The sequence below is a fragment of the Mastomys coucha genome, unplaced genomic scaffold (genome assembly GCF_008632895.1).
Source record: "Mastomys coucha isolate ucsf_1 unplaced genomic scaffold, UCSF_Mcou_1 pScaffold7, whole genome shotgun sequence".
In the NCBI taxonomy this organism is placed as follows: Eukaryota; Metazoa; Chordata; class Mammalia; order Rodentia; family Muridae; genus Mastomys; species Mastomys coucha.
In genome coordinates, this window is record NW_022196913.1 from 53,943,757 (window position 1) to 53,955,606 (window position 11,850).

The 11,850-nt window shown below is 51.1% G+C and overlaps 1 protein-coding gene across 16 annotated transcripts in view; it reads right to left on the reverse strand.

Annotated features, from left to right (window-relative positions):
* Wnk2 (WNK lysine deficient protein kinase 2) overlaps window positions 1-11,850 on the reverse strand; it is a 118,465-nt gene that overhangs the window by 6,690 nt on the left and 99,925 nt on the right. For 8 of the 16 annotated variants that reach the window (XM_031359726.1, XM_031359719.1, XM_031359730.1 and 5 more), the window contains 4 exons: window positions 9,533-9,747; window positions 8,338-8,508; window positions 7,465-7,563; window positions 1,318-1,362 (listed from right to left, as the gene is read on the reverse strand). In XM_031359726.1, coding sequence (XP_031215586.1) covers window positions 1,318-1,362; window positions 7,465-7,563; window positions 8,338-8,508; window positions 9,533-9,747 — 530 coding nt within the window. The remainder of the gene's footprint in view (window positions 1-1,317; window positions 1,363-7,464; window positions 7,564-8,337; window positions 8,509-9,532; window positions 9,748-11,850) is intronic. The other 8 variants (XM_031359734.1, XM_031359732.1, XM_031359724.1 and 5 more) reach the window with 5 other exon arrangements.

Here is an 11,850-nt window from a genome sequence, read left to right on the forward strand (position 1 = left end):
CAACACCTTGCTTCAAGAGGTGGTCTGCATCAGAGGGTTTGCTGCCTGGTGTTAGATACCATGAGGTGTCTTGTGGGCTATGGGTGACTGGGCTGCACCAGGCAGGCAATACGTGTTTTTTAGGCTAGGCCAGGGAAGAGGACCCTGAACAGTTGGCAGCGTCTGTTAAGAGTCTACCCTAGGCCCAACCACTGCATGTCCCATTAGATTCACATGTGAGAGCATGGGTAGCTCATGCTACCCATAGCCAGACATGTGGGCACAGCCTGACACACATGGGCACTGACATCCCAGGGACAGAACAGGGTCAGGTTCTCAGGCCTACTTTTCAGAATGCTCAATAGATGAGCACTGACACCAGCCTTCGGACATCCCTCAGACAGACTGTTCAGTTGTGTTCTTGTACATTTTGATTGCTTAGCAGTTTGGAACTCAATATGAGGAAATGGTGCCTTTTCTTATCAGAGCATCTGGGAAGGTGGTAATGAAAGATAACATACCCAGAATCCCTTGGGCTGTCTCCACACCCTCCAAGCCATAGCTAGGTGATACTGAAAGGCAGGGAGCTGGGAACTGGTATCCAGATTAGAGAGCTTGGCTGCTTCACTGAGAGACTGTTTTGATGGCCAACACAGGACTTGTTGAATTGTCTCCTCCCCTCCCCCCGCTCCCAATGCACATAGTTCCACCTAGCAATTTTGAATAAGCCAATTTAAAATGCTTATACATCCCCCCAAATAAAAAAAAAAAAAACAACTCTAAACAGCTAATGACCATCTCTTCAAACAAGCTGTTTCAAAATGTAGTGAACTTTAGTGGCAGTGATGAAAAAGCACAGATGAAGGACCACACGTTAGTGATGAGACTCCACAGACAGCTATTGCTATATGAGGTTTTCAGCCAGAAGAAACAAGGGTAGGAAAATTAAAAATAAAAAGACAAAGGAGAGCAAAGGGGTGTGTGTGAGCATCCCTCCTCAGGGAAGCATTCATCGTTAGCACTTCACAGAAACACTGATGCCTAAGATTTTGGAAAAGGACCCAATTAATAAATGGGAATATATGGACACTGTGGAGAAGGACAGGTCTAATAAGAGGTGACTGTCAAGAGAGCACAAATTGTATAAGCCATGGAAACACAGAGAGGAGCTGGGAGGGAGCAGCTATCCAGACAGGCAGAAGCAAAGCAGAGCCCTGGGGGTCAGGGGCAGAGCAGGCCACACTTTTGTGGGAGGCCCTGATGCACGCTAGCCACGACAAAGCCCATGCGATGAGAGGGGACAAAGGAGGTTAAAAAAAAAAAAACCCAGATAATTACTACTGCTGTGTTCTTTGCCTAGGCAGAGACGCTTCAGGGCTGACCCTGTAAGGGAAAAACAAAGGACACAAGACCACAGGGTTAGGCAGAACAGCACACACCGATCACACTACCACACGTAAGCAAAAGTCATCAGTGTGCGGGGGGACAGACACAGGCAGCAGTCGGAGAGGGAGGCCAGCCTGGCCTGGGAGAACGGGGTGACATCCCCAGAGTTCGTGTGCAGGCTTCTCATGGGCTTCGCTGAGGAGGCAGAGGTGCCAGGGCAAGCCTCCAAGCTTCAGGGAGAAGTGTTTTGTCTCTAAAAGCATATTCCAGAAAAAGAGAAAGAAAAAAAGAACAGAAAACCAAACACCAAAAAAAAAAAAAAAAAAAAAAAAAAAAAAAAAAAGTTTGCACATCACACTGCTTGGGTTTCAAACACCAGGCCTTTAGGAGCCCCACGGGTTGAGGCAGGAGAACCCACTGAAAGTCAGCCATGGGGTCCCTGAATGGAGCCAGGCTCAGCCTGGGCTGACCACCAAGGCCACTAGAGTTTTCCAAGTGCAAAAAGATACATTGTTTTGCAGGTCTGAGGCCAATTCTGGATCCCAGATGGTTGTTTTGGACCAGGCCAGACAAGGGCACCTAGCAGGGATATTAGAAACTGTCTTGGGGTTGATACAGATTTGGGGAGACACTGTGCCTCTTTTTTATCAGTTTACTTTCCCCAGGGGAATGAGATACATCCTTATTGGACCACCACTAAGTAGATCTAGCCCCACTGCCCTGAGCCCGTCTAGGGTCAGGTGGACAACATACAGTGTCTGGAGGAATGAAGTAACCCAGGAACCCAGTGCCGGCCTGGGCTAGAGTAGGTGCTGCCATTCTATCTTAACCTATGGCTTACTCTAGGAGCTATAACTGGCAAGGAAGAGCTCAGGCTTCCCCAAGGTCACTTGACGAGCCCATACTAGTATAACAGGTCTGTACTCCAGCCCTTAGATCCCCCAGTCCTAAACATATCCCCCCAGGAAGGGGGTAGTCTCACATGGACTGGCTCACAAGTCAGCCAGTCAAAGAGGTTTGGGAAATCTGAACACTTACAACTTTTCAAGAAGGGCTGGTACTCTTTCTCTGAGGCATAGTACATAAGTGCTGGCCACCCCTTGGCCAGAGGTCATGAAGCCCAAGATGTGTGTGTTGAACCTAAAGTACAGCCAGAATGGTTGGCATGGTGGGGGAAAACTGAGGTGTTTTGTTGAGTAATTCAATTTTCAAATAGAAAGAAGGGAGATGGAGTAGAGGGATCTGGAAGATAACATGTGTTGCAGGGAGGACATCTCAGTCCACTTTTGGAGGAAAGGGGGCTGTGGATTCGGAACTCAGTCCTGGCTATGGGCTGGCTATGGCTGTCACCAGACTCAGGCGAACATGGCCATTAGGTCCCATCCTGCATATCCCTCCTGGACTGGCCCCAGATGACCAGGGTACATAGCACCAGCCTCTAGACAAATCAGTCATGTTTGTCATTCTATGTCAATGCTAAGGCCACACGGCTCTCGCATTGATGCAGAGCCTTGGGGAAGTATATTCAGTACCATGCCGATAGCCTTGCATATTCCTACATGGCTCTCAGTACACCAATACCATCTCTGCCTGGGGCATCTGATGAACAAAGTTGGTCTCCACCTCCACTGTGCCAGGATAGGCACTGGTGGGCTCCTGTTACTCAGGATGGCACTAGGTGAGTTATCAAGCCAGCCAGAGGCAGGATGGTTTCAACTAGTCCCATTCTGGTCCCCTTGGATACCCTACTGGTCTCTGTAGTGAGGTGAGGTTTCTGCATAACAAGATGGTTCAAACCATACATCACTGGTGGGTTGACAGCACATCCTTTCCAGTCTATAGCCACCACCTCAGGAGCTTGGCTGGCAACAAGGACTTCTCAAGCATGGCGACGTTAAAGCTCAGAGTGGAAGACAGATTCTTAAGTGGCTGCAGCCCAAAGCAAATCCTCACATCTTTTCTCTGCATCTCAAATATTGATGAGGTTCACAAGAACAGGCTTCCTCAGGGAGTCAGGCTTCCTGGTACTAAGTAGCTCCCACCCAGCATCCCCTATAGCCAGCCCAGATGGTTTAACCCCATCCCAACCTCCCATAGGCCAGTTCTAACTACAGACCACTAGCCCTCCACCTCCACCATACCCTGATGTCAAAGGCAACCCCCCCCCCCCCCGAGCTGTTTCTATAAGGGACAATCTTATTCTCAAGCAGAGAAAATAACTAAAAACTACCCATGAAGGATCAGCTCAGAAACAAGATGCCTTGGTTCAGTGCAGGGTAGCTTAGTTGGCTTTGAGCTGCATATCAGTGAGTCTTACAGAGCCTGGAGCTAACATGTCTACATTCACAGACCTCAGTGGTAAGCCTAGGCTACAGAGTGTAGGTGCGGTCTCTCTTGTGCCCTGTTTGGGACCTCACTGGATTCTCTCTTATCACCAGTAAGAGATAAGAACAATCCAAAGTGAAAGAGGGCTGGGAGAGCTTAAGAGGTCCTGAACCAGACTCAAGGCAAATGAGAACAGGATGAGGCGATACATTATGAGACCTCATGTTTCTTAAGGCACAGCAAGAAACTCGAGGTGACCATGCCTGCTTGAGCATGGGTCAGACACAAGAGAAGTGCCTCAGTAGGCTGTACCCAGGGTTTCTCACCTACAAAAGCCCAAGTGTGCCTTGGGTTTCACAGAGAGGGACAAGCAAGTGCATCATGGGGTCTGCCAGGACCCTGCCCTGACTGGGAGAAGGGAACTGACTCAGAACCCACACTCCCTGAAAGCTTATGGTGGTCTGAATAGGAACAGTCTCTGTAGGCTCATATGTTTGAATACTTAGTCACCAGAGAGTGGCACTACTTGAGAAGGATTAGGAGGTGTGATCTTGTCAGAGTAGATGTGGCCTTGTTGGAGGAAATGTGTCACTGGTAATGGGCTTTGGGGTTTTAAAAGCACAAGCCAGAAAGATACATAGATAGATGATAGATAGATAGATAGATAGATAGATAGATAGATAGAAAGATAGATAGATAGATGGATAGATAGGGCTGGAGAGATGGCTCAGCAGTTAAGAACACTGTCAGTTCTTCCAGAGGTTTTGAGTTCTATTCCCAGCAACCACATGGTAGCTCACAACCATCTATAATGAGATCTGGTATCCTCTTCTGGCCTACATGCAGGCAGAACACTGTATATATAATAAATAAATAATTTTAAAAAGAGAGAGAGAGAAAAAAAAAACCCAAGCCAGGCCCAGTGTCTCTCTCTCTCTCTTCCTGCTGCTTGCAGATCCAGATCCAGAACTCTCTTCTCCTGCCTGTGTGCCGTTAAACTCCCTGCCATGACGATAACTCTGAAACTCCAAGCAAGCTCTAGTTAAATGTCTTATTTGATAAGAACTTTTGTGGTCACGGTATCTCTTGACAGCAACAGAGCACTGACTAAGACAGGGTCTCTCTAACCACAGCCTATCTCCACCTGCCCCTTGTTCTCAGGTCCCAATCAGCCTTAGGAGCATTCTATTTGCTCTGCCTGGCTCCACCAGAGACAGGCCCTCCAGCTCACCCAGTGGCCTGAGCTCCATCACCTCTTCAGGGGCTCTTTTTCCTTCTCTGGGCCTCATGGAAGCCAAGATATTTCTGTACTTAAAGTTTAAAGACTATTTTGTGTTCCTAGAGCCTCCTGACTCTAGGAAGTTAGGGCATCACATACTAGAGCTGTGTGTGCACTGAGACCCTCTAGCTTGATGAAGATCAACCCCCATCATGCAGCTTCACAAAGGTAGGCATGCAAACTCTAAACATGTTAGCAGTTGCCTGCACACTCTGCCCCGAAAATCCCTCTCTCCTCTGAGGCTCTTAGCCAGGCTTTCTCCTTCTGCCACTTGTCCTCTCACACGCAGGAAGCACTGCTCTTCCCACTACCCCCACTCTAGGCTCAGTCCTCACAGGCTTCACATCTCCTCTTCAGGACACTCTGCACGTATCCAGAAACCATCACACAGATAGTCAAATAGACATTTTAGTGAGAGGCCTAGATCCCTAAAACTCAGAGGCCAGCAGCATGTGGGATAAAGGGCCCTTTGGGTCTTCGTTTCTATAGAGTAGGCTGGCACTCCATACTATGTATCACAATGAGAGGGGCCAGAGTAGGGACTCATCTGGGCTCTGTCTGGCAGCCACTTGAGAACATGTAGGGGCCATAAAATGCTGAGCCAGTCCAATGTGGCTTGGTAGGCCAGGCCATGAACCAGCAAACCACTGTGGGCAGCACCACACCTGAAACCACCTGGCCAAGCCTGCTCAGATGTTCCTTCCTTCTGGTCCCCTCTCCTCAATATATAGATATAATTTAATCTCAGGCCAATAACTCACAATGAAACCAATGAACACCATTTAAAAACATGACCTGTGACACTAACACGGTTCTCAGAGCCATGACTGTGATCACTGTGACAAATTACTATGTGCTCTGCCCTGGGAACAGAATGTACCCAGAGTCCAGGTACTTTCACACCTGGGGACCATCCTCATGTGAGCTGTATGCCCACAAGGTACAGCAGGAGAGGCCTTACGCAAGCAGGGGCCAGAATGAGGCTGGCAGGGGGAAGCCCTCCCAGGCCTTCTCCTCCTCCACTCAACAACTGACCAGAAGCTAGAGAAGCACTGCAAGCCAGATGTCACCATGCCACAAAGGGGCAGACTGCTGGACAGAGAAGATGCCAAGAAGCCCCTGATGCTTGCACATAGCCATATGCCCTTGACCCTTCCACCTTGAGAAGGATGACCCACTGTGTGCCTCTGATGCAAGGAGTAGAGAATGACAATAGTCCCTACCACAGACATGGTCTCTGGGTCCCCACAAGCACAATGTATCTTTATTGTACAAGCAAAAAGTCATGTGCCCCAAACCAGTATCTCCAAGCCAATTGTCAAAAAGCTCCTTTTTTTCCCTCCCCTGTTAAAAAACCAAAAACCTAAAAGCTCCACAGCTTTGGATTGATCTGCCAATCATGAGGGTTAAAAACAAATGGCACCAGGGTAAGTCTGTCCCAGCAGGTGGGCACTCCTGGGTGCTAGAAGCAAGTCTCAGGGTCTGTGAGGGAGACTGGCACTGGGTTTGAGTCTAGCGGAAGTTGGAGGAGCCGCCTCACTGGCTTCATCCCTGATGTCACATGGGTTAGCTGAGGACTGTGGAGCAGAGTGCTCCAGCGGGGAGGGAGAGAGCAGGGACCCAGGCAGGCAGGATGGAAGTTCCAGTGCAAGAGCTACGCAGAACAGAACGGGGCAGGTGTCTATCCATCTTTTTGAGTTGGGAGTTAGCAGAGTAGGGAGAAATGGCAGAGGGGACTAGCCCTCCCTGTAGGATGGGGCTGAGGACCAGGAAGCCCTAGCTGGAGCAAGTTCTTTGTTTTGCAGTGCAGGGGACAGAAAGGGACCCGGGGCCTTTCTTTTGCATGCTAGGCAAGTGCTGTGCCACTGATCTACTACCCCACCCCTGAAACCCCTGAAGCACATTCTTAGCATCTTCACATGCAGGGAATGGGAAAGAGGGTGGAGACAGAGCTGGGGCCCTACACAGAAGTCACACCTCCCAGGGACATTAGGGCTATGTAAGTCAGCTACATGCATGTGGTGGGTGTTCAAGTACATGTGTGACACACTGGGTCTCTGGAGAAGGCTGGGGTTGTCTTTTTGTTGTCATTGGAACTGGGAGACAGCAGACATGTATACTGGCCACAGTTGCAACAGAAAAGAAAACTACGTCCAACAGAAGAAAAGAAAATAAATGAGGTGGCAGGAGGGGTGCAGGATGTGCCAGCATGTGTGGCGTGGAGGGGCCATGGCAGGGGGTAAGTACGCTGTTGCACATGATTTTGGTGCCTGGATGCAGCCAAGAGCATGCACACAGCCGTCTGGAGCTGGGTGACTATGGACACCGAGTGCAATGGGAAAGGCTTGTGGGGTCCACCTTCTGCGTGGAGGAGGTGACTCTTAGGGGTTGGAGTGGAGTCCTATGAAAGGTATGAGAGGTGATGAAGACGAGGTGGGGGGAGGGGAGAAACCAAGGGCTAGGAGGTGGGAAAATACAAAAGAACAAATACAGACAGATGGACACAGATACGGGTCCACTGAGGAATCGAGCACGAGGCTTGCTACTAGACTTATAGGCCCCTCTCTCAGACGTTGGGTGGTAAACCGTCCAGCCTGCAAATGAATATAAAGGGAAGAGAACAGAGAGACACTCATCAAGTACAGGTTGCTGCGATTCCTCCTCCACACCAACAGCCACACACCAGCCTTGTAACTTAACATCCACGGCTCCATCTAGCCCAGCCCAAGCACCAAAAGCCACTGACCACAGAATGGGAGGAGGCAAACGGTAGGAGCGGAAGAGAAGCGGCCCGGAGGAGGAGGGGTGAGGCAGGTGGGGCACCTTTATCGGTCACCATGATTTCTCTGGACAGAGATGGTGAGGACAGGAAAGCGCCTTAGCGAGCAGCCGCTGCCATCCATGGCAGTGATGAGCAGACATCCCAGCCTGAGAGCTGAGCCCTTGTCCCCTAGTCGTCCCGTGGACTTTGGAAGGACCCGGTGTTTAGCACCGTCTGGCTCTGCTGTGGGAAGCAGGCAGGGCAGGGTAGCCAGGGCCTAGGAACAGGCATCGCAGAACACAGCAAGATGCCAGGCCCCGCCCCCTCCCCAGTCATCGGGCTGATCCCTCCTAGTCATGGCCACTTCCTGAGGTCCACTTTAGCAACCCATCGCCTGCCTCTGAGCCGCTTACATGGCGGGACAATTCCATTCTTTGTATCCAAAGACTACACCTCTACAATTTTCTCCTTTGTTTGTTTTTATAAAGCTGCTTAGCAGCCTTAGCTGTAGCTCTGGCCCCCTCTACACACACAGGCGTGCTCCTGGGACACCACTGAGGCCCTACGTGGCTGGCACATGCTTGGAGACAGGCAAGCTGGAAATCACCTTGGCCACGAGCTCCGCCTCCATCACTGGCTAAACCGGAGCAGATGTCTGTGGACAGAGAGGCCCGAACGGAGCAGGGCTGCTGGGTCTGAACTGCCTTGGTGCCCGGGGGCGTGCTGGCGTGGGCAGAGTCCTTAGTGGGAGGGCCTCTGCTGGAGTCAGACAAATGACCTGGGCGAGGGGGGGAGAAGAGGTGACAGGCACCTTGAGGCGCCACTGGGCAGGGAAGGGTATGGCTGGCTGGGTTGGCTTCCTGCTCTCTTGCTGGGTGACCTTGGGGAAGTTGAGTCTCTTGCAGAAAACCAGTATACAGACAAGCTCCTGGTCTGAAGTGCTGGGGCTAGTCAAAGAGAGTGCCCTCCTTTACCAAATCCCAGTGCCATGCCAGACCAGTGCTGTGCAAGTAAGTGACAGGTAATGGATGTGAGCTCCAAGTGACATGACCTTTGCACGTGTCACTGCAGAGCTTCCCCTTAACTTTGGGATTGGCACTGTATATTACTTGTGTAGTTTGCAAGTGGTTCACAACTAGGGAGTGCTTGCAGGTCATCCAGTAGTGCCTTCCCATCTGTCATGTTTGGAGACTGGGGTTCAGGAATCCCCCAACCCTCAGAGTGCACCCTGTACCACAGCTCTAGGGGCCTCAAGGGAACCCTGACATGCAAAGGGTGCTGCTTGGTGCCTGGCCTCTGCAGCACCAGGGACTGGGTACCACTATTGCAAGGCCTGGAAAACGGCTCATCCTCTCCTTGCCAGAAAAGGCAGCCACCTGATAGACAGCAAGCAGGGGCTAGTGTGTGCCTGAGTTATAGGGCCAGAGGAAGCAGTCACTTCCATCCCAAGGTATATCCTACATGTAGGAACAGGGATGGAGTGCCCTGGGGATTCCTAGGTGCAATGTGGTCCAGGAGTGGCTCCCTCCTTCCACATGGGGCCAAGTCCTGGCTCCATGCAGCCCCTATCCTCACATAGGCCTTTCCATTGGCACTGGAGTAGAGGCCTGGGGCTTCCCTGGCCTTGCAGAGACTCCCAGCTCCAGTATAAGGAGATCCAGGAAAAAAGAAAACCCCATGCTTTTCCAGGTCTGGAGATATTACACCAACCCAGAGCCAGCCTCTCAGGCTAACTTAGGGTCCCCCAGCACCATCCCTCCTCAGCCCAGGTATAGCAGTCCCGTCCCATAGAAGCAGCAGACCTGTGCTGGAGGCCACGACCTTGAGCTGTTGCACCAAGGGGTTCAGCAGCTTGCCAGCCTTCAGTTTGCTCTTGCTGGTTTTTCTCCTGCGTCCCATCGGGGGTGCGGTGTGGAAGAACCCCACATTGGGAGGGAGCGGCTTGCCCAAGCGTCGGTACAGGGCTTCAATCTCCTGCTTCTGCTGGCTCTGTAGCTCAGAGATTTCCTTCAGGTGCCTGGAGTAGAAGAGAGGAGGCAGGGCAGGTGGGCTTCTCCTTCAGGGACAGGCTAGGCTGCATCAGCACAAGGAATGCTGCCCCATGTGCAGGCTTTCCCTGGCACAGTCTAAGCCAGGTGGGACCACACAGGTCAACAGACTCATGACCACTAAACTGTCTCAACAGCCGAGGAAGCATGGAATATTCCACGCCTGCACTTTTGCTTACAATTAAAGCCCTAAGCGTCAGCACAGACGGAGAAAATTAGTAGATGCCCAGAACCAAGCCTACCTCCTTTTGCCTCCCTTTCTCAGATAGGGTCTCAGGTACCCAAGGATGGCCCCAGATTTGCTATGAGCTTGGACTCGTGATTCTTCTGGCTCTGCCTCCAAGTGCTGGGATTATAGATGTGCGGTACTGTGCACAGCTGGCCTACCTCTGTTTATTAGGGTATATTAGGGCACAGTATAATTTCCCCCGTGAAAGGCAACCAAGGAAGCAGGAAGATGACTTAGAGAATGGCTAGCAAATGTGTGAGATATGTGCCTGATGAACAGTTCCACTAGATCTACTGCAGAGGGCTACTGTCACGGCTATAGTGCAGGTGGAAGGCAGGTAGGCTGCAGATAGGACAGGATGTGGGCAGGGAGGTCTCCAGGACAGCGAAGGGAAGAATGCAGGTCCCTCCTGAGACCTATGGATCTCACTCACTCACTCAATTCCCTGCTACCCTCTTGTTGTGGTAGAAGCCAAACCTCACTACTTAGGAGCCTGGTATCACCTGACATGGGCCCCAGCCTATTTCCTCCATCTCTTACGTTGGGAAAACACATGTTTTTCACAGTTGAAAATGAGAAGACAGGGGCTAACTTCCTGCCTCCATCTTCAACGGTGGCCAATCTTTTGTTTTAAGACAGGATTTCCTTATGTACCCCTGGCTGGCTTGGGGCTCCATATGCAACCTTGGCTAGCCTTGAGCTTTCAGCAATCCTTTTAGCTCAGCCTCCAGAATACGGGAATTATAGGAGGGGTGTTAAGCCTTGCTCTCTAAATTTTTTTTTTTTCAAGACAGGGTTTCTCTGTGTAGCTCCGGCTATCCTTGAACTCAGAAATCAACCTGCCTCTGCCTCCCAAGTGCTGGGTGACTAAAGGCGACCGCTACCACCGACCGGCCTAAATTTTTTAAGAAGATTTTCTTTAGCTTAAAAAAAAAAAAAATTAAAAATGTCAAAGAGCTAATGAGTAAAATGCCTGCTATCAAAGCATAAGGATCTGAACTTGGGTCCCCAAAATACCTGTTACCCCAGCACACCTGTTACCCTTGCACACCTGTAACCCTGGCACACCTAAGCACACCTGTAATCCTGCCACACCTGAACCCTGGCACACCCATAACCTTGGCACACCTGTAACCCTGGCACATCCATAACCCTGGCATACCTGTAACCCTAGCACACCCATAACCCTGGCACACCTGTAATCCCATCACACCTAAACTTTGGCACACCTGTAACCCTGGCACACCCATAACCCTGGCACACCTGTAATCCCATCACACCTAAACTTTGGCACACCTGTAACCCTGGCACACCCGTAATCCTGGCACACCTGTAACCCTGGCATACCTGTAATCCTGGTACACCCATAACCCTGGCACAACTGTAATCCTGGCACACCCATAACCCTGGCACACCTGTAATCCTGGCACACCCATAACCCTGGCACAACTGTAATCCTGGCACACCCATAACCCTGGCACACCCGTAACCCTGGCACACCCATAACCCTGGCACAACTGTAATCCTGGCACACCCATAACCCTGGCACACCTGTAACCCTGGCACACCCATAACCCTGGCACACCCATAACCCTGGCACAACTGTAATCCTGGCACACCCGTAACCCTGGCACACCTGTAACCCTGGCACACCTGTAATCCTGGCACACCCGTAACCCTGGCACACCTGTAACCCTGGCACACCTGTAACCCTGGCACACCCGTAACCCTGGCATACCTGTAACCCTGGCACACCCGTAACCCTGGCACACCCATAACCCTGGCACACCCGTAACCCTGGCACACCCGTAACCCTGGCACACCCATAACCCTGGCACACCTG